The 23,834-nt window shown below is 33.4% G+C and overlaps 1 protein-coding gene across 6 annotated transcripts in view; it reads left to right on the plus strand.

Annotated features, from left to right (window-relative positions):
* The window catches only part of TBC1D32 (TBC1 domain family member 32), a 244,204-nt gene that overhangs the window by 51,521 nt on the left and 168,849 nt on the right, over nucleotides 1-23,834 (plus strand). For all 6 annotated transcript variants that reach the window (XM_032274914.1, XM_032274917.1, XM_032274915.1 and 3 more), the window contains 5 exons: nucleotides 4,800-4,890; nucleotides 8,201-8,341; nucleotides 10,833-10,925; nucleotides 13,105-13,247; nucleotides 15,510-15,634. In XM_032274914.1, the coding sequence (XP_032130805.1) occupies nucleotides 4,800-4,890; nucleotides 8,201-8,341; nucleotides 10,833-10,925; nucleotides 13,105-13,247; nucleotides 15,510-15,634 (593 nt within the window). The remainder of the gene's footprint in view (nucleotides 1-4,799; nucleotides 4,891-8,200; nucleotides 8,342-10,832; nucleotides 10,926-13,104; nucleotides 13,248-15,509; nucleotides 15,635-23,834) is intronic.

A 23,834-nucleotide genomic window follows, 5' to 3' on the forward strand; every position in this document is an offset into this window, starting at 1 on the left:
TTTTGCATTTGTAATTATTGGTTTGAGTTATACCAAATGTAGACTTAATACTCTAAAATATGTTACCAAAATCTTCTACATTTGTTACTATTAGTAGAACAATGTGTAAGGACACTGAAAGGAGTTAAAAAAAAATCAGCAAGTGTTATAAATAATTGACAAAATAGAAAACATAAAATGTATTAAGATATTCAAATGTTATACTGATATAACTTTGGGTCAATAAACATGGTTTATGTAGTTAGGCAGAACCTTGAGTTTAGAAGTCAGGTGAAGAAGAGATTCCAGAATTGCGATTTTTGGTTGAGTGCAGTAGAGCATAAAATGAAGGAAGGAGAACAATAATTGTTTTGTGTTTGAGAAACAAGAGAATTGAGCAGCAGAATAAGAGAGGGATATTGAATAATGAGATAAGCATTTATTTGTAAAGGTAAAATATACTTAACAGTTTTTAGAGAAATTGAATTGAAATAAATCTTCCCAGATATTGTTTTTCTCTCATTCCCATTTTAAAATTTGTTGTTGCTTTATGAATATAGACCAATCTTGCTAGAATAGAGAAAGGAAAAATAAAGAATATGATTATTTTTTTCTCAGTGGTTTATAAACAGATAACTAATTTTTGCTATCACAGAGGCCCTTAGTGAAAGTGTTTTATAAGTTTTTTTTATAGATTAATTCTTAACATTGGTTTCTTATTTGAAAAGTTAACTAGACCTTAACTTTTAACCTGCAAATGGAATCACATCATTGTATATCATCATAATATTTTATCAACTTAGTCAAATATTTCATTTTATGTATATAGTGAGTCAAACTTGTTTGAGATTTCAACTTAAACCTCATTTGCTCTAAAAAGCTTTCCTAAATTTATAAAATATCAAAAGGTTATGTATATTATATTTATTTTTTAAAAGTAAACTTGACCCCACTTTTGAAAATAAACATTCGGGAAAATCAATGCAAGATCTGTTTATTCCCATTGTATTTTCAGAATCAAGGGTCACATTTTGTGCATCTGTGATGGAAATTGCAGACTACTCAATCAATTTGTGTTTCTGTTCTATAAGTGATTCTTGTGTAAGAACTTTACTTATAGCAGCCTGTTTAGCATGATGATTTGCTGATCTATTTCCTCTAGCTTCTCATCAGTGCTCGCTCTCTGATGTTTTCTGCAGTGATAAAATATCTGCATTGTAAAATACGGTAACCACGAGACACATGTGACTGCTGAAAACTTGAAATGTGACTATAAATGGGAAACTGTATTTTTAATTTTATTTAGTTTTTATTAATATAAATCTAGCCATGTGGTTGGTGGCTACTGTATTTATGTGGTTCTATACTGTCATATGTTTATGACATTTTCAGTAGGTAACATTAAGCTATCAATTTTTGTATGTGCTGTTGGTTTTTTATAGAGATCCCTGAAAAAGTTAATCTTTGTTTCCATAGCATCTCAAAGTCATGAACTGGTTAAAAGTTTTGGCTGTCAGCATAAATATTTAACCTTTAATTTTTAACAATTTGAATCTTTATTCAGTCTACCTCTAAAGGAATGGTTTCAGAAATGGCTTTATGTAGTACCATTTTTACTGCTCTTTGAAAGTCATTTTAAAAAATGACTTGACAGCTTGGTTATTTAAATTCTCCCTTGGTTTTTCCTGTCTTATTGTATTTCACCTTTTTGTAAAATTTCTGTCTTAGGGGTTAACAATTAAATGAACTGACTGTTATATATTTGATAGTATAGGGCAATAAGTATCAAATACAATCCTGAATTTTATAGCAAATTTTTCTGTCTATTTTCACAGGGGTTAGAAAAATCATTCATTATACTCTCAACTTGACTCTTTAGGCTAGTGTTTAAATTCACTTTACTATAGATCTGCTTTCTGTTCCTGTGGTTTAAAGGGATGTCATGTAATGTGATTGATCCTGTCCTGAGATTGTTCCTTTTCTTTCTTGTGATTGCTACCTTTTCTCAAATAAAGATAATGTGTTTAAGAAAATATAAGGGAAAGGAAAAGAAGGAAGTGTAAGTGGATGGTGAAGATAAAGCTGGGTAGAACTGGCTGCAAGGAGGGTGGTTTTCTTTTCTTTTTTTTTTTTTTTTTTTTAAGACTAGTCAAGTACAGTAGTGAGAAGGGGGGAAAGAGTAGAACAAGGAGTTCGATGTATAACTGACTGTGAACAATCAATTGAGATAACTCACTACCTTTGGACCAGCCAGGAGGGTGGATTTCTAAAGGTTTGAATGAACTAAAGAGTCCTTGAGAGCAATTCCTTTGGAGACAGTGTTTTGAGTTTTCAGTTAAAGAAATGGACTATTGTTTGTTCTTTTGTTTTCTAACTCTTTAGAGCGTCTCTTAAGTGTATTATTTTATAATTTTTTTCATGTCAAAAGTTCCCCAAAGTGTCAGTTGTTATTGTTATTCCCTTCTGTTTTGTTTTGTTTTCTGTTGGAAAATGGATTGAAGGTTCTAGGTTGAGATAGAGGAGAATTATTGAAGCAAAACAATGTTTAATACACTGTAATAATCCAAGCAAAAGATGATGGAACCATGGAAGAAGGATAAGACAGAACTGGGATAAGTGGATGGACTCAGAAATACTCTATTTAGAACGTAGGATATAGAGGACTTTTGAATGAGGGAGTTGTGATTGAGGCCTCAGACAATTGATGATTCATGTCATTCATTGAGATAAGTAACACAGTAAATAAGTAAAACATTTGCTAGAGAAATTAATGATTTTTAGATTTAGTAGATTTAGTCATATTGGAAATACAGATTTCTAGGAGGCCTGAGTATGGATCTTTGATGTCTGATTTAGACAAGACATGCAGATATGGGAAGGGCAGGGTTCCCCAAGACACGCCCCAGGTTTGATGATTTGCTAGGAGGATCCATAGGATTCAGCATATAGTTATGCTTTCAGCTATTATTTATAACAATGAAAGCATACAAATTAAAATCAGCAAAGAGGAAAAAGTTCATTGGTTGAGTATGGAAGACACAGCTTCTGAAGAGTCTTTTTCCTGTTAGAATCACACAAGACATACTTAGTTCTTTCTGCACTGAATTGTGGCAACTTTTTTTTTTTTTTAATGATATTTTAAGTTCTGGGGTACATGTGCAGAATGTGCAGGTTTGTTACATAGGTATTCACGTGCCATGGTGGTTTGCTGCACCCATCGACCCATCATCTACATTAGGTATTTCTCCTAATGCTGTCCCTCCCCTAGCCCCCCATCCCCCCATAGGCCGTGACGTGTGATGTTCCCCTCCCTGTGTCCATGTGTTCTCATTGTTGAGAGCACACTTATATGGCAGCTTATGTGAAATGGTATATACCAGGGAAGCTCTTTAAAAAGTCAGTGCCTGGTTTTTGTTTTTGAGGAGCGGGTGCTGATCACATAGAAACCCTCTGCCTTGTACATACCAGGGTCCAAGACTCCTTGAAGGGGAGCAGGTGTTCATCATAAACCATATCATTTGTGCAAACATTGTCAGCCATTCCCATTTCTCAGAATGATGAGAGCTCTCCTGAAATCCAAGTTCCTAGATGTTATAAAATCCCACTTTGTAAGGAGGCCTTTCTAAAGATAGAAGTCCTGCCATGTTACCTATTTTCCCCTATCATTCATTCTTATGGCCTCAGTTAAGAGGCCATAAGAATGAATGATAGGGGAAAATCCATTGATTCCCTGATGCTGCAATTATGAACTTGCTCCTTTTCAAACCTTTGTTTTTTTTTTTTTTTGCATCTGAAGCTTAATCCTTCCCTCCACTTGGATTCCATCTGCTTCTTCCTATTGGGTATTTTTTTTCTATCACCTATCCCCTTTCTCTCCTTTATAGTCAAACTCTTCCTCTCTGTTGGCTTCCCCCAGTAACATTTAATCTTAACCATATCCTTCTAACCCGAAAAAGAGTTTAATATTGACTCCAAGATAAAGTGGTTTGTCTATTTTTAAAATTTTCCTCAGCTGTCTTTCCTGAAAATAAAAATTATACTCCTTTTACTTTTTCACTTCCTATTCCTTTATTTGGTATAGTCTGGCTTCGTTCACCAAACTCCTATGAAACTGATCTTTTCAAGACCATCAACTCCTGCCTTGTTACCAAACTTAACAATTATCACACTATATATCACTGGTGGCTTTTATTTTGTTTGGGAATTAGGATAAGAGGCCATTGATGAGTAGGTAGGTGCTGAGGAAAGGGGAGAAGGTTTGAAGTCTCTGCTTGTGGAGAATGAGAGGTTAGAATGGAGACTAATAGAAGAATCACTGTTAGAGTAGGGGTGGGAAATCGTTTTTTATTGTGACTCTTTTCTTTGAATTATGAGATTTTTCTTTAACAGTTTTTAGCAATTCTGGTATTTGAGATGGAAATAAAGGCTTGATCCACTTGATATTTTGCTGGCTGGGTAGGAGGAAAAGATTCTAAGGCGAGGAAACTGGACAAGATAGTTTCTAAAGTTACGGCCATGGCCAGAGTTTTTGCATCTTTTACTATAAAATAAAAAGTACATATTTATTTCTGTCCAGTGACACCAACATTATAACATTATTATGTTTGTTGGTCCACAAATATTTTCACAGTGTTCACCAGAGTGATGCCATAGTTAAAATGTAATTGAGAAGGCTGAGCTTTAAGAGCTGGAAAGGTACTGTTCTAAATATTTTTCTTAAATATTTCTCCAAAGCATTTTTACAGCTTTTACTAATTTCTTTTAATTCTTGGACTTGAGGGCTACAAAGTTCTGGAATTAATAACTTATTATTTCATCAGATAACTACAGCTGTTCAACAGTGTATTCAGTACTTGGAACTGTGTAAGACTATGAAAGCTGATGAAACTTTGAGACATTCAAAGCATTGCAGTAAGTATTATCTCCTCTATTATATACTTTTAAAAATGGTAAATTTTCTTGGTAAATAGAGTTTAGTAGTAACTTTTATTTTTAAATGATTGTTAGTATGATAAATTAGGTCACTTTTGCTAATGATGTAAAATATATTTTACACATTTCTAAGATACACTATAATCATTATTTTTTATAACAGATCTACATTTGAAATTAATGTACAACCATACTGATTCTTACTAGATGCAGTTCTTCAATTCATAGTAGGGTCTATGTCCTCATCTGTTATACTGCAATAATATACAGTCAATTCTTTCCCCTTCAGAAATGTATCGATCATCTAATCAGACACATATGCACTTTAGTGGGAGAAAAACTTCCATAAAATGTTTTTATTTTTGGACACCCCACGTCATCCCGTGATCCTTCTCTGCTTATTCTCAGTCTGTGCTAAAATGTCCTGGATGCTTCATAATCTGGCCCCAATTTCTATACGATCTGTTCTCTAGTTATTGACTAAAGTGAATCTTCTCTTAGTCTTTTTTGCATACCAATGCCTATACAACATTATTTTTACTCCTGCTGCCCCATCTGTAATTCCCTATACTGACAGGTATCTTATTTATCATGAAAGAAGAAACTGCATTTTAGATTTCAAGGCTTCCCTGCCTATTCTGAATTTTTCTTGCTCTTGCTTATATCACACAATTTGCCATGTGAACTTCATGGCTTTTATTGTTCTGTTGTTTTTATGTTGTTTTCTTCAGTATATAGTAAGCTCTATGGAGAGTATGAAGATATCTTATACTTTTCTTCATTCTCAGGTGAATTTCTTTATCTAATTCAAAGCGAGGGAGTTGGTGATAGACCAACCATGGGTTTTAAAAGCTAGTGTATTGTAGGGGAGGAGAAAATGTAGAAGTTATAATTTATTCTTCAAGAGAAGGAAAAGGACATATCAGTTCATATTGTTATCTCATTTACAAACTTACAGATTTTTCTAATTTCTTGATATTAAAATGTAATATTTAGCTCATTTCCCCCCATCACTCTCTCAGCCCTTCATGGTTTTGCTCTCCTCCCTGTCTGAAGACCTCCGGGTGCTTCGCTGCATTATTATTATTTTTGGCATGTTTTAAAAAAAATTCTTTTTCAGAGTTATCTGCCTGCAGTTGCCCAACTTTAAGCCAGTTCAATTCCCTATCTTTTCTGGTACTCAGGTAATTGAGCAGAGAGTATATGACATAGTTTGATAGTAAATATGTATTTTCTAACTTCAGCTGCTCTCTCTGTGTTGCTTTGGGATTCTCTTAGATGTTCTTTCTTCTTAGGGTTCCATAATAGCTACTACAAGCCCTTGTTGGTCTCTTTGAGCCCTCTGCTTTGCTCCTGTCCAGTTCTCTTTCAGGAGGAGCCCTTGCTTACTCTTTCATTAAGAAAAATGGAACTTTCCAGATATGAGTTCTCTAAATGTATTGCTTCTTTATATGCAAGTACATATTTATATGCCCTAATCAATATTTCCTGTTTTGTTTTAGGTTGGTGTTTTGATTCTGTTATCGTGTGTGTGTGTGTGTGTGTGTGTATGTGTATGTGTGTGTGTGTTTTAAGAACTAGAAAATTGGTTCCCTTATTGTCTCACTTTCTATTGGCACTTTCCCCTGCTCCTCTAACCTTCTAATGTCTCTTCCATATTAAAAAATTGAGCATGTTATTTGCTTCATTATGTGCCTTACCTCTCTCCTTCCCATTAGAGGAGAGCTCTTCTGTTCTAAGTAGTCTCTATACTCCCAGGCCCCATTCTTTACCTTATATTCATTTTTCAACCATTGAAATGAGGCTTTTATTTCTTCTGCCCCATAACTTTCCCATGTGTGAGCTTCTTCTCTTTCTTGTCCTAATTTTGTAGCATTTGCTTTTCTTGATCTTCTCAATTTTTTCATGGTAACATTCTTGCTTAGAGTTCCTCATTATCCTCTAGTTTCTTGGTCACTTGAAAATCTCTTTCTTTTTCTGTGTATGTTTGTACTCGTAAAGGTTTTGCCCTTGGCACTTTTCTCATCTTAGTCTACCTGCTCTCTTGGGAGGAACCTATTTACTTTCATGGTTTCAAATATTATATATTTATATATAAATGATGACTGGAATATTTGAGAACACATCTCTTTCCTGAATTTCACACACATGCGCTCACCTTATTTAGTGTCTCTAGGGATGTTACATGGACACTTTGAAACTAAAATATTAAAGATTGAAATCACAATTTTTTTTTTCCTTTTTAGACCTTTTTTGTTTGTTTGTTTTTAGAATTACTTAAATAGAAGAAAAATTTATGCTGAGCACAGATACTTGAGTTAGGACCTTGAGTTTTCTTATCTTTTCTCATTCTTTCACTGTGTGTGTAATCCTTGCTAAGATATATTGATTTCATTTTCTTAAACTTTTATTTTTACCACTCTCCTCTTTTGCATTCTTCTTACTAGTGTTTTGTTCATGATTTTCTTGATAGGTCCTCTTATTTCAAACTTTGACTTTCTTCTATTCACTTTTTATACTGCTATCAGAGTCTGATTTTCACAGTTCATATTTATTACTTTCCTGCTTAAAACTCTTTGATATCTTCCCAGCTGCCTCTATAATTAAGTCCAGATTCCTTATGAAGCTAAGTCCTCCATGATGTGCCCCTTCTAGTCCCTTCTCTTCCACTTGTTCTCCTCATGCTCTGGTCATATCAGATTATTTGCCATACTCTAGATTGGAAGCCCAGTTTCCTGCTTCTTAATGGTTTTTGACACTAGTGTTCGGGATCTTGTGTAAAATAGGTATTCAATAGACTTTGAATGTGCGGGTGAATGAGTGAATGACAAATACATATTGGAAAATGTCTATTATTTTAGAGATTCTAATTTCACTTAGATTCGTGTTTGTTAATATGATCTTTTGTAATACTAGCTTTTAATTGCTGGAATTAAATAGTAACTAACATTTTCTACTAAGTCTCTTCTGCCCTTAAGTTACTTTTGAAGTTCCTCTTCAGTGACAGATAACTCTGGCAAGCTTATGGTATTTATTATTTATTTTAGAATGGACACTATATGTGTACTGTACTTTTCTGAGGCTGCTTTTTAAGTTGATTGCTTTTCTTTGGGAATTTATTGTAAAGGATCTTAGGAAGCAATAAGGAAAATAAATAATTTAAAAATTTTACACCAACAATGTCTCCATTCTAGCCTGTAGTCTTATTTAATGTCTAGAAGGGAATGAAGTTAGGTACTGTAAAATGTAATGACAATAAATAAATGTTCTTGTTTGCTTCTCTTTTAAGGAAATAAGCAGAAACCTTTCCACTACTTAGGACAAGAATTACAATATATTTATTTCATTCACTCACTCTGCCTTTTAGGAAGATTATTGATCTATACACAAGGCAGAAAACTATTTCCTATTAAGTTGAAGAATAAAAAAGGTAAGTACAATTAGGAGAAATAAATTTGTTGAGATATGCTAAGATTTATATGTGATGGAGCAGTCAAATTTGGAAACTGGCATGCTTCTGTGGTACTTAGCTACATACCTTTTAGCCTACTGATAGCTTATATACCTCAAAGTATTCGTTTTCTTTTAGTTTTCCATACGTACTTTTTCCTATATGTATTTTGTTGTTGTTGTTGTTTTCTTCTTGTTATTATTCCTTCAGCCTTTAGTGATCCAGATCTGGCTTTAGAGCTAGTAGACCTTGTTTAAGTTCTCATTCCATTCTAAACTAGCTGTGATCTTTTGAGACAATCACTTAACCTTTGTTGTTTCAGTTTCTTTATCTATAAAAATAGACTAGCAAAATCAGTAATATTTGACTTAGAGAATTTTTGTGATCACAGAGAAATGAGATTTGCAAATACTGTTTTATAAACTGCAAAGCCCTGTGTCATTTTATGTATTATCATATTATTTTTACCCTAAGTCTCACTTACTTTTTCCCCGTCAAACTTCAGCACATGTTGTTAGTATGTACTTAACTCTTAAGGGAAGTAAAAGTGATAACTGAGAATATAGTATGTACAGCAGGGATCAGCAAACTTTTTTTGTAAAGCACCACAGAGTAAATATTTTGGGCCTTTTTGGCTCCATATTGCTTTTGTATATTCTCTCTGGGTGTGTACAACAAAGACTTAATGTAGCAGGCCTGAAACAGTTATCCTTAGAAAGGCCTGCTTGCAAGGTTGGCCCTTGGCTGTGACCTAGGAACTTGGATTTCTTATTATTCCTAGAACTGATGAGTGCCTAAGCTGTACAGTGATTACTGCCTAAACTGCACAATGTGATTTATGCAGAGTACTTGGTTTTCTTTGGAGAGTTTAAAATTTTGGCATGTGCTAGGTAGAGTGTGCTTACATGCTCAGACCCCCAAAAACCTAAGGCACCAGGTCTCTAATGAGTTTTCCTGGTAGATGACATTTCACAAGTGTTGTCATTACTTGCTGCTGAAATAACTCAGTGTACTCTGTGTGACTCAACCAGTAGAGGACACTTAGAAGTTTATACTGGTTAGCTTTGGACTTCACCCCATGCACTTTTGCCCTTTTATTTTGCTTTGTATCCTTTTGTTATAGTAAATCGTAGTTGTGAATACAATTATATATTGAATTCTCTGAGTCTTCTTAGTGAATCATTGAATCTGGGCATGGTTTTGAGGACCTCTGACACATTTAAAAAATGTGAAATTCATTCTTAGCTTGTAAGCCTTATAAAATGAATCCACAATGTCTATACTTTGCTGACCCCTGTTATAGAGTATATGTATTTTGAATATTCTTTTATACTGTTTTCCAGTTTTTTAAATTTCCTGAAATCTTTCCTTCTCAGTTGATTGTGAGCTCCTTGAGAAAAGACATTGCCTTATATACAACTCTTGTAGTTCCCATGGTAGTGCCACGTAATTCTATGCATAATGAGCACTCAGATAATCGACTTTTAATAAAAGAGCTATCGTTTTATAGGATACTGTTGAACTTTACAGAAATAGACCAATGTATACTTGTGATGTTAGTGCAGTGTTCAGCTTACATTTATATGTTGATCATCTGTAATTTATTTATTATTTTATATTGACATTTAACATCTACATTTTGACCTACCAAATATTATAGATCACCTCAAAATTGAGTTCCTAGAGGTTTATTCTACTATACTAGCATAGGGCAACAGTCACCTTTAAGTTTCACATGTGATGTTACCAGATTCTTTTAATCTAAGCCTCTACAGCAAGAGTTGGTAAATTTTGTCTATGGGCTAGATTCAGTCCACTGTTCTTGTTTGTATACTTGTGAGCTTGAGCTAAGAATCGTTTTTATATTTTTAAATTGTTGAAAAAAATTAGGGTGTTTTGTGATATGTGAGAAATAAACATTAATTTTAGTGCACACCAAGTTTTCTTGGAGAATAGCCATACCCATTCATTTGCATATCATCTGCATATACTTAGTGCTACCATGGCAGACTTGAGTATTTGTGACAGAGACCATTTGGCCACAAAATCTAAAATATTTACTCTCTAGTCCTTTAAAGAGAAGTTTTGCTAAACCCCATTCTACAGTTCTGTGTAGATAAGTTGGCTGGACCAACTGGGTAAGCTGAATTTTACTACTCCTAATTGAATAAACTCAAGCAGCCTTGATAAGATTCATACATCTTCCTATCATAGGTTTATCTTAAGTGATTGGTTCAAAATAAATGGTAAAACTACCTTTACATAGCAACTACAGCACGCCTTGCCTTGCTGTGTTTTAATTTGTATGTAATTTGTTCTGAAGTCTTCTGAGATTATAGCTCCTTTCTGCCTGATTGCCCTGTAGTCTCTACAAAAACTCATTTATGTAGATGGATGAGAGCTCAGTTAAATTTCTCTAAGTTGAAAGAATATGCTAGAAATTAATTTTTTCTTTATTTTCTTTCTAAAGGTTTGGTATCCCTCATAGATCTGCTTGTTCTATTTATTCAGCTTATCTGTTACTCACCAAGTTGTCCAAAGATGACATCAGCTGCACATTCAGGTAATTCTGCTTCTATTTTAAATAGAGAAATAGAAAACACCTAAAAATGTTTAAGTGTTCTATTGTCTAGATGTTTTGAGTGCCTGACCTAGTTTGCTAAGTAGGTTTCTTTAAGATACAGTTTTATAGGAAATTACATTGGTCCTGAAGTAAGCCATGAAATTTAATTTTGTTCATTGATGTCTTAAGATGTTTCTACTCTACTACTTTTTAAATTTAGAATCTGTATCACTGAGAATTTTAATGATGTTTTTATATTAAGATCAAAATATTTTCAAGACATGATACTGAGGGACATTTGATTGATAGTCATAATGTGATTTTCTTTTCCTGTTATTTTTCATTCTTTATACTTTCTAAAATGTTTTGATCAGCTCACTTGTTTTGGCTTACATCCAAAATTTCAGTCTTTTTCAGGGTTGTCTTTTATTAAAGAATAAAAAAAAAACCCTTTAATTTTTTTTTTTTTTTTTTTTCAGAAAAACCCCTTTTAGTTTTATGGCTGTTGACTAGCTTTTAAAAATGTTCTAAAAATATTAACATTTAAAAGATAACTTCTTTTCCTTTGAATATCAAGAATAGTTTCCAAAGTAAAACACTTAATAAAATACAACAATAATGCATAGACATACAGTATTTTAAAACTAAGAAATAACCCTAGATTTTCTGACACAAATTCTGATGCAAATTCAAGTGATTCAAGGAAAAAAATGGTTTGGGCTAGCTATATTTTAGTTCTATAACGTAACTATCAACTGGTAGGTTATTATTCAGTACAGTGTTCACTGGGTGATGGGTACACCAGAAGCCCAAATCACAACATTATGCAATATATCCATGTAATAAGCTGACACATGTACCTTCTGAATCTATTTTAAAAAATGAAATTAATAGGTTTTATCTAACTAATTATATTAGCCTATTTATCTTCACAGTGGTTCTCAGAACTTTTTTCTGTCTTTACAGCATTTACATGTATAAAGAACTAGCTTAGGTCTTCTGACTATATATTCCTACAACATATTAGGCATCCTTTATGATTTAAGTCATCTTTCATTGTTCTAGTTACTTGTTAATATCTTGGTTCACCATCATATGGACTGTTTTTGTCTTACTTACTTTTCTGTTTATAGTTAGTTCCTAGTACAGTGTCTAGTATGTATTAGGAACTTAATAAATAGGAGATGATTTGATGCATAAAAAAAATGACTATATGCTCACCAATAGAATCTGTCCTTGCAAACAGGGTTTTTCACATGGAACTGGTTGAAAAATCACTGAACTTTCCTTTTCCATTTTCTTATTGTCAGATATTGACCTGAAGTCAACATGTTTATTGAATATGGTATATTGTAACATAAATTAAGAACTTTCATATTAGAGTAGTTTCCAAAGAAAAAAACACTTAATAATGAAACACATCAATAATGCGTAGTATTAAATACTGAAGTATTGTATCTTACTAGGACAATCTTACATTAAAAACTATTGTTGTAAGAATATTAGATTATCCATATCTGAAAATATGTCAATTTATGAAACTGAAAATCATTTAATTCAGTGACGATTCTAACCATGTTACCCTTACTTGTATTGTGTTTTCCTGTATATTCTGTATTTTGAAAGAAAATCTAAAAAAAGATCTTTGTTTTCACTGGTTTTATGGTAATACAAGAAGTATACTAGTGTCCATAAAAGTTTATGAAAGTTTCCATTCTGTTTTGCATTCTTTTTTGCCCATTTTTTTGTCTGAATGTAATTTTTTAGTAGGCTCAATACTTAATGTGTTATTTAAGAAAAAGAACAAATATAAGTACAGTAAAGTGTGTTCTAGGAGGAAAAATGTGTTTTCTAGGAGGAAAAAAGCTGTGCATTTGCTTCAGACTACATTTTCAATATTAAGCAGTAATTTAATGTCAGACAGTAAATGCTACTTTATTCCTGTCTTTTGGCATTCATGTTCGTTGTCATTTGCTTGCTTTTTATGTTACGCTAATTGAGATTCCCCCAAGTCAGGTTATAATTTGGGAATACATCATCCTTTGGATATTGAGTTGTATGACTTTTGAAGTATTGAGTTAACTTTGATGTTGAACTTTTTGGAACAACAACAGCTAACACATAAAATAGTTCTAAGTATTTAATGTTTTGGTTCTTAAAAATATTCATTGTTTATTAGAGAATTACTCTCCTGCAAGTATGGTGACTGAAATTCTATGGATGCTCTGTGATCAAAAAGAATGTGCAGTCAAATGCTTATATAACAACATTGTAATAGAGACACTTCTTCAGCCTATTCACAATTTAATGAAAGGAACTGAGGTTGGTATTATTCACTAAAGAGAAAAAGCGTTTCTTTCCTTCCATATATGAATGTATTTTCTGTTGATATATATTTTTATTTATGATTAAATCATAGCTTATACAGTTGATTGATTTATTATAATATGCACAGGGAGAGTACATAGAATATCGTAAGTTTTTTTTTTTTTTCCCCTAATCAGGACTAGATCTGCTGATACAAATAACTTAGAAAAGTTATACTATTAAGAAGCTATTTGTCTTACAGATCGAATCAGTCTTGTTAATGTTTTGGGATTTTTATAGCTTTTGGAAATATGATTATTTTCCTGAGTAACCAACTCTGTTTCATATTAAGAAGAACTAGTATTATTTTAGAGGAAACAATTATATAGAATTCCACTTTGAACTTATATGTATGTCTCTGTACAGTTTGCACAGTATATTCCCTTACACTGTGTAATTTAATAATCCCTACTGAGGCTGAAATAAGTGACTTGCTCTAGGTCAGACATTTAACAAGTGGCAGAGTTGCTGCTGTCACTAGTTTGGCTGTCTGTTCAGCACATCCTTCTACTTGTATGACTTAAGTTTCTGGTCAGTGACTTTTAAAGCTTATCAATAGGTTAAAAGTTTTTACCTTTTCATATCTGTTTTAAGGTGTTTTTACTGTTTTCATCTTGCTCTTCTGTTCACCCATCAATGGGCTGTCACATACTTTTCTGCTTGTTGCTTCCTAGATAAACTTGGCAAATGCCAAGTTTTCTGCCCCCTAACTACTTTCTTTCTCACGTATTCCAGTTACAATAGACAATTTGCACTTTCTAGATAAGGTTATTGTATTTCCCTGTGTTTGTATGCCGTTCTTTCACCCTAGAACATTTTAAACTTGATCCACATGAAAAATTCCTCTCTTTAGAATAGAGTTTATCTTTGAAATTTCCTCCTAATTCTCCTTTGCAAAGTTAGGTGGGTTTTTTTCTCTCTGTTCCCATGTTATGTACTCCTGTAGTTTTGCTTATGCTATGCTTGACTTATTTATTCTTGACAGTAGCCCTCTGGCCCATTAAGTGAACATTCAGTATCTAATTTAAGACATCCAGCGTCACCCATTGAGCCTCTACTATACCATTAGCTTTCTGCTGGGTACAGCGAATATAGAAGTGAATAATACGTGTTTATTGCCTTTAAGAAGCCTACTCTAATAGGCAAGGCAGACCTTTAAACAAAAAATATTTAAAATGAGGAATAGACAGTTTTAAAACACTGTGTTTGTATGTATATAGACATGAGAGAATATAGATACTCTCATATATGTGAGAGAAAGAATTTATTCTAAGAAGTTGTTTTAAGTATATTTAATATGAAAAATGATATACTTTTTGTGCTAAGTAGTATTAATGGTGCTATTCATACTAAACAGTATGATTAATAATAATTAGGACTTCTTCTGTAGGTGAATATACCTGACTAATCATTAGTTAGGCTAACCACCTAAAGGTACTAGAATGTATTGATTGCAACATTTACATTTTCAAAGGTATTGTAGATAATATGTCTGTTGGCATCCATGCAGGTACAGGTAAATAAGCAGACCCCACAAAGAATAGGAGTTATAATACTGTAGATACGCTCTGGCATTAACATGGCTCTCTGGTTTTCAGTATGTGCTGTGTGCTGCTTTGGTATATATTGGCAAAGGTATTTTAGTACTTGCATTTGAAATCAAAAGTGAGCAAATATAGTTGGTCCAGTCTTCTGTTTTTCTTTAGGTGACATTATTGGCTATTGGCCAGCCCATGAATTGGCTATGATTAGTTGGATATATATTCATGACCCAAACAGGTGAATAAGAGGATGACACCCTTAGAAAGGATGGCAATGTGTTCGATACCATATGTAGTATAATTATATTGGATACTCAGGAACCCAGTGGGTGAGAAATAAAGGGCAAAGTGGAAATAGTAGAGCTACTACATATGTCAGCCAGAATTATATATAACACTGTAACAGGAACTGCAATTATCAGTAACTGGTTTGGGTGAAAAAAATCTGTATTTATTTGCTTAATCTGTTGGGCTGCTAAAAGAATATAATCAAATAACACATTTTATTCAGACATATTATTTTATTTCACAGCCAAACAAATCGTTAAGCTTGATTTTTTTGTTGTTGTGGTAATATAACTTTATGAGCCTATATACCATCTTCGAATGTTAGTCTGTGATGTGTTAGCATATCATAAAATTATATGATTTGTCTTGTTTTCTTTTTAATGTACAGGCATCTCCAAATTGCTCTGAGACAGCTTTAATTCATATAGCTGATATTTTGGCAAGAATTGCATCTGTAGAAGAAGGACTTATTTTACTTCTTTATGGAGATAATATGAACTCTTCTGAAGAAGGGTATGTGCTGTTTTAAAACTAGATAATTATTCCAGGTGTAGTTGGTTTTCTAAGCAGCCACTAATAATATATTAAATGATCTAAAAAAGTTGGAGTAACCAGGATTATCGACTATGTAGGCAGAATAGACCTTGATGTCTGTAATTTCAAAATAAGAATAGGAGAGTTAGCTCTTGATGGGATTCCTTCCCCTGCCCCATTATCTGCTCCCTTGTATTTTCACTTACAGACTTTAGTCACATATGATTGAAGTCAAACCAAACAATGGTGTGCAAAGAAGCTAGCTATTTTTTCTTTTTTCTCTAGTTCCTATTTTCTCACTTAACCAATGGTAATATTTTAATATTTACACTTCTGGATTTTCTCTGTGCTTATAATTATGCAGTGCATCAGACAAACCTGCACACAGTCATATTTTTATCTTCTCTTTACAAAAATGGTATTATATTTTATACATTACCCTGCAGTTTGATTTATTTTATAACTATCGGAATTTTCTTAGGTGAATACAGAATGAAACATGATTTTTAATGGCTGCATTATACTCCTATGTATAGCTTTACCACAGTTTATTCAAATATTTTCCCTCTTAGTGAACATCAAATTGTCTAGGATTTTTCCTCCATAAATAACACTGCAATAAATGTTCTTTTTCTTATTTAGTTTGTTGATATTAATCAGTATTTGAATGTTGAGCCAGTTTTTCATACCTGGAATAAATCCTACGTGGTCATGGTGTATAAATCATTCTTATACTTTGTGGCTTTGATTTGCTAATATTTATTGAGGATTTTTGTCTCTGTGTTTATGAGGTACATCAGTCTGTAGATTTTATACTGGTTTTGGTATTTTTGGAATGATAACCTCATAATATATGAGAAGTTACTGTGTTTTGGTATTCTGGAGGGCATGACACAGAATTGGTTTAATTTCTTCATAAATTATTTTATAGAATTCACCAGTGAACCAATTTTAGCCTGGCGTTTTCTATTTTGGAAGGTTATTAGTTATTGATTCAATTACTTTAATGAAGACCAGTTAAGATTGTCTACTTGCTTTTATGTGAATGTTGGCAGAATATGTCTTTCAAGGAATTGGTCAATTTATCTAAATTGTCAAGTTTGTGGGCAAAGAATTGTTCCTAATATTTCCTTATCCTTTTAATGTCCTTGAAATGAGCAGTGATGGCCCCTCTTACTTCTGATGTTAGCAATTTGTGTCTTCTCTTTTTTTTCTTAGTTAACCTGACTAGAGGCTTATAAATTTTACTGTTCTTTTAAAAAATCTAATTTTTGGTTTTGTTGATTTTTCTCTATTGATTTCATGTTTTTAATTTTATTGATTTCTCTTCTAATTTTTATTTCTTTGCTTCTTACTTTGGATTTAATTTGCTCTTTTTAGGTTTCTATGGTGGAAGCTTAGATGATTAGTTTTAGGTCTTCTTTTATAATATTTGTACTTTTATATTTGTATTTAATGCTATAAATTTCCCTCTAAACCACATTTTTCCTACATGTCATAGTTTTGATAAGTTATATCTTCATTTTTCACTTAGTTCAAAATATTTTCATTGTCTTTTGAGACTTCTATGACCCTTGTGGGTGTTTTTTTTTGAGATGGAGTCTTGCTTTGTCACCCAGGCTGGAGTGCAGTAGCGCGATCTCAGCTCACTACAAACTCTTCCTCCTGGGTTCAAGCAATTCTAGTGCCTCAGCCTCCCAAGTAGCTGGGACTACAGGTGTATGCCACCATGCCTGGCTAATTTTTGTAATTTTTTTATTCTAATAAGCCTATTAGAGATGGGTTTTCACCATGCTGGCCAGGCTGGCCTGGAACTCCTGACCTCAAGTGATTCACCTGCCTTGGCTTCTCAAAGTGCTGAGCCATACAGCACTTTGCTTTATACAGGCATGAGCCACTGCTTCCAACCCTTGTGTTTTTGCAACTATGACAGCACACTTGATATTATTTCTAGTTTTTAAAGTTTATTGTATATTTTATTCCCTAGAAAGTGGCCTTTTGGTAAATTATCTGTGTAAGCTTATATAATATATATCCTACTATCGTTGCATGTCAGTTACATTCAATTGATCCATGGTACTGTTTGGTTCAACTTTGTCCTTACTGACATCCTGCTGAATCTGTCAATTTCTGTTAGAGGTATGTTGAAATCTCCACTTATATTAGTGAATCCATCTATTTCTCCCTGTAGTTCTATCAGTTTTTGATTGAAGTATTTTGATGCTTTGTTGTTAGGTGTATACACATTAAGGATTGTTATGTCTTCTTGGATAATTGACCGCTCTATTATTATGTAATGCGCCCTTGATAATTTTCTTTGAAGTCTGCTTTGTCTGAAACTAATATAGCTACTCCAGCTTTCTTTTGATTATTGTTAGCATGGTATATCTTCCTTCATCCTTTTACTTTTAATTTATCTTTGTCTTTATGTTTAAAGTGGGATTTTTATAGACAACATATAGTTGGGTCTTGCCTTTTAATCTGGTTTGATAGTCTTTTAATGATACATTTAGAACCTTAACAGTTAATTATTGATATACTTAGATTAATATTAACCATATATTTTGCCCCTTTTTTTGGTCTTTTCTTTCTGCCTTTTCTGGGTTTGATTGAGCATTCTATGTGATTTCATTTTATCTCCTCTCTTAGTATATCAATTATACTTTCTTTGTCACTTTTTTTAGTGGTTGCTATTAAGTTTGTAATATACATTTATAACAGAATTAGTTGTAATTGCTAATTATATTGTTTTAGTTGTATTTAGTACTCTTTCAAATAATCTATATCACTTAACACCTATGGCATTGACCTTATAAAAGGTCATTTCCTCCCTTCTGTCCCTTATATCATTTCTATCAATTATTTACTTTTTCATAAACTATAATCACCAAATACTTTTTTTGCAATAATTACTTTGAATAAACTTTTCCATTCAGTTTTTTTTTTTTTTTTTTTTTGAGACAAGGTCTCACTCTGTTGCCCAGGCTGTAGTGCAGTGATGTGATGCAGTGTCTGCCTCCCAGGCTCAAGTGATTGCAGTGCCTCAGTCTCCCACAAAGCTGGAACTATAGGTGTTCACCACCATGCCTGGCTATTTTTTTTTTTTTTTTTTTTTTTTGTATTTTTAGCAGAGGCAAGGTTTCACCATGTTTCCCAGACTGGTCTTGAACTCCTGGGGTCAAGCAATCGCCCACCTTGGCCTCCCCAAGTGCTAGAACTACAGATGTGAGCCACAGTGCCCAGCCTCATTAGATTAATTAAGAAAAATAAAAGATTTTATGGGTTATCAAATGCTTTACATTGCTAGCCTTTTAAATTTTAGTAAGATTGTACTGATAGTGATATTGCTGGGTTAGAGGGCCTGTATATTTTATATCTTATAGATCCTCCCAGATATACTGTTCAAAATACTTTTGAATTTTACCTTCTGGCCAGCAGCCTATGGGGAGTATGAGGTATACCCTCTTTTTTATATTCTTATCAGGACTGCATAATCAGTTTGCAAGTGTTTTGGCAACCTATTGAGTGAAAGACCTTGTTTTGATTTATATTTACTTATTTGTTTTGTGTCTACTTATTTGATTCATATTTCATGTATTATCTCACTGAGTTTGAGCATCTCATGCTCCGCTCCTGTGGCAATAGAGTTATTGGCTATTTCCATTTCCTTGATAGTAGTGTTCCTTTTCATATCATTTGTCTGTTTAAAATTTGATTTATTGTTCATTGAGTTATAGATGCATAGAGTAAACATAAAGGTTTATTATAAAAAGTAGCAATTCCTTTCCTGATCTCTAGAGGCAACTGCTTTCAGCTGATATTGATGTTTTCTTTAGTGTTTAGGTTATCAAATAATGTGCATATAATTTATTTTAGCTTAAGACTAAATTGTCAGTTGTTCCTTGACTTATATTACAGCAATTTATTTCTCTTCCCTGCTTCCCCCACCAAACACACAAATACATATGGATACCTAGTCCCATCATTCTCCATTGGTACAATACTGTTGTGTGATCAACTTATTTAATGTTATACTGTATTCACATTATTGTGAATACTTCTCACAGCTGAGCCATGTGGTATTCTTTTATTATTTTCTGTTCTTTCACAATTTTTGCTTTCTCTGGAGATAATAATATTTTGTTTGTTTTTACAATTTTCAATGTTCTTAGCTTTCACTACATTGCTAACTTATTTACATGTTTTTTTTGTAGTTGACTAAATCCTCTCTCAGTGTGTTAAAATACCAGACAAAGTCCATGAGTTTAATTAAAAACATCTGTTTTTGAACCTTCCCACCAACTTTATTCAGAATGTGTATCTGCCTTAGTTTTATGCATAACTTTTACTCTGGAAACATATTTTATCATCATTATGGAGTAGCCTTATTTTTTTTCCATTTTCCTCTTTCTGGAAGTTTTTTTGGTGTCTAATGATCCAAAATGTTACGATGTTTCTTGATGAAGTTCTACTTTTATGTACTTGATGAATGTCTTTTTAAATTGACACATAATAATTGTACATATATTGATGGACATTGTGAATTTGAAAATTCATGTCTTTTAGGGAAAATAGTTGGATTTCTTCTTTGTTGTTTCTGAAATTCTATTATTTGAAGTTAGACATTCTTATCTGTTCCTTTTTTCTATTCCTTTAAACATTTTGTTTTTTCTGGGAATTTTTTTCTGCTTTCATTTTCTAGCCTTTCTGTTGAAATTAAAATTTTCATGTAAGTTTTTTTTTGTTTAGAAGAGCACATTGTTATTTAAGCTGCTGCTGCTGCTGCTGCTTCTTCTTCTTCCTCTTCCTCTTCTTCTTCTTCTTCTCCTTCTCCTCCTCCTCCTCCTCCTCCTTCTCCTCCTCCTTCTCCTTCTCCTTCTCCTTCTCCTTCTTCTTCGTTCTTCTTCTTCTTCCATTTTACTTTAAGTTCTGGGATACATGTGCAAAAGTTGCAGGTTTGTTACATAGGTAAATGTGTGCCATTGTAGTTTGCTGTACCTATCAGCCTGTCACTTAGATATTAAGCCCTGTATGCATTAGGTATTTGTCCTGACACTCTCCCTCCCCTGACCCCTCCCCACTGACAGGCCCCAGTGTGTGTTGTTTCCCTTTCTGTGTCCATGTGTTCTTATTTTTCAGCTCCCACTTATGAGTGAGAACATGTGGTGTTTGGTTTTCTGTTCCTGTGTTAGTTTTCTGAGGATGGTGGTTTCCAGCTTGATCCGTGTCCCTGCAAAGGACATGAACTAATTCCTTTTTATGGCTTCATAGTATTCCATGGTGTATATGTGGCACATTTTCTTATCCAGTCTGTCACTGATAGGCATTTGGGTTAGTTCCTCATCTTTGCTATTGTGAATAGTGTTGCAATAAACATACATGCGCATCTATCTTTATAAATAGAGTGATTGATATTCTTTTGGGTATATATTCAGTGGGATTCCTGGCTCAAATAGTATTTCTGCTTCTAGATCCTTGAGGAATCACCACACTGTCCACAATGGTTGAACTAATTTACATTACCACCAACAGTGTAAAAGTGTCCATCTCTTTGTTGTTTTTTGACTTTTTAATAATCACCATTCTGACTGACATGAGATAGTATCTCATTGTGGTTTTGATTTGCATTTCTCTAATGATCAGTAATATTGAGCTTTTGTTCATATGTTTGTTGGCCGCATAAATGTCTTCCTTTTAGAAGTGTCCAGTAATGTTCTTAGCCATTTTTTGATGGGTTTTTTTTTTTCTTGTAAATTTGTTTAAGTTCTTGTAAATTCTGGATATTAGATGTTTGTCAGATGTGTACATTGCAAAATTTTTCTCCCATTCTATAGATCACCTGTTCACGCGGATAATAGTTCCTTTTGCTGTGCAGAAACTCTTCAGTTTAACTGAGACTTTGCTGAAGTTGCTTGTTAGCTGAAGAAGCTTTTGGGCTGACATGTTGGAGTTTTCTAAACATAGGATCATGTTATCTGCAAACAGATGATTTGACTTCCTCTTTTCCTATTTGAATAACCTTTATTTCTTTCTATTGCCTGATTGCCCTGGCCAGAACCTTTAATACTATTTAGGAGTAGAGAGGGAGGGCATCTTCATCTTTTGCTGGTTTTCAAAGGGAGTGCTTCTAGCTTTTGCCCATTCACTATGATACTGGCTGTAGGTCTGTCATAAACAGGTCTTACTATTTTGAGGTATGTTCCATCTGTTCCTAGTTTATTGAGTGTTTTTAACATGAAGGATGTTGAATTTTACCAAAGGCCTTTTCTGCATCTATTGAGATAATCCATTGATTCTGTTTATGTGATGGATTATGTTTATAGATTTGTGTATCTTGACCCAGCTTTATATCCCAGGGATGAAGCCAACTTGATCATGGTAGGTAAGCTTTTTGATGCACTGTTGAATTTGGTTTGTCAGTATTTTGCTGAGATTTTTCACATCGATGTTCTTCAGGGATGTTGGCCTGAAATTTTCTTTTTTTGTTGTGCCTCTGCCAGATTTTGGTATCAGAATTATGCTGGCCTTATAAAATGAGTTAGGGAGGAGTCCATTCTTTTTAATTGTTTGGAATAGTTTCAGAAGTAATAATATCAGTGCCTTTTTGTACCTGTGGTATAATTTGACTGTGAATCCATTTGGTCCTTGTCTTTTTTTGATTACTAGGCTATTTATTACTGCCTCAATTTCAGAACTTGTTATTGGTGTATTCAAGGATTCCACTTCTTCTTGGGAGGGTATATGTGTCCAGGAATTTATCCATTTCTCTAGATTTTCTAGTTTATTTATGTAGAGGTGTACATAAATAATTCTCTGATGATAGCTTGTATTTCTGTGGGCTCAGCGATATCCCTTTTATCATTTTTATTGTGTCTATTAGATTTTTTTTGGCCGGGCGTGGTGGCTCACACTTGTAATCCAAGCACTTTGGAGGCCAAGGCAGGCGGATCACTTGAGGTCGGAAGTTCAAGACCAGCCTGACCAACATGGTGAAACCCGTCTTAAAAAAAAAATGTATATGTATATATATATAGATTTTTCTCTCTCTTTTTTTTTTTTCTTTATTAGTCTAACTAGTGGTCTATTTTATTTTTTCAAGAAAACAGCTCCTGGATTCATTGATTATTTTGAAGGGTTTTCATGTCTGTCTCTCCTTCCATTCAACTCTATTCTTAGTTATTTCTTGTCTTCTGCTAGCTTTTGTATTCATTTGTTCTTCTTCCCTAGTTCTTTTGGTTGGGGTATTGATTTGAGATCTTTCTAACTTTCTGATGTAGCATAAATTTCCCCCTTAACACTGCTTTAGTTGCAGCCAAGAGATTTTGGTACATTGTCTCTTTGTTCTCATTGGCTTCAAAGAACTTCTTGATTTCTGCCTTACTTTCATTATTTACCTAGGAGTCATTCAGGAGCAGGTTGTTCAGTTTGATGTAGTTGTGTGGTTTTAGGTGAGTTTCTTAATCTTGAGTTCTATTTGATTGTACTGTGGTTTGAGAGCCTGTTTTTTTATGATTTCAGTTCTTTTGCATTTGCTGAGGAGTGTTTCAATTCCAATTATGTTGTTGATTTTAGAGTAAATGCCATGTGGCACTGAGAAGAATGTATATTCCATTGTTTTGGAGTAGAGAGTTCTGTAGAAATTTGTTAGGTCCTCTTGATCCAGAGCTGAGTCCAAGTCCTGAATATCCTTGTTAATTTTCTGCCTCGTTGATCTGTCTAATACTGACAGTGGGTTGTTAAAAATCTCCCACTATTATTGTGTGGGAGTCTAACTCTCTTTGTAGGTCTCTAAGAACTTGTCTTATGAATCTGGGTCCTCCTATTTTGGGTGCATATATACTTAGGATAGTTAGCTCTTCTTATTGCATTGATCTTTTTTACCATTACGTAATGCTCTTATCTTTTTGATCTTTGTTGGTTTAAAGTCTGTTTTGTCAAAAACTAGTATTGCAGCACCTGCTTTTTTTCTGCTTTATACTTGCCAGGTAAATTTACCTGCATCACTTTATTTTGATCCTCTGTGTGTCTTTACAAATGAGATGGATCTCTTGAATACAGCACACTGATTGGTTTTGACTTTATCCAATTTGCCAGTCTGTGACTTTTAATTGGAGTATTTAGCCTATTTACATTTTAGGTTAATATTGTTAGATGTGAATTTGATCCTGTCATTATGATG

The sequence above is a fragment of the Sapajus apella genome, unplaced genomic scaffold (assembly GCF_009761245.1).
Source record: "Sapajus apella isolate SASKATOON/1434 unplaced genomic scaffold, GSC_monkey_1.0 scaffold6, whole genome shotgun sequence".
NCBI classification, from domain to species: domain Eukaryota; kingdom Metazoa; phylum Chordata; class Mammalia; order Primates; family Cebidae; genus Sapajus; species Sapajus apella.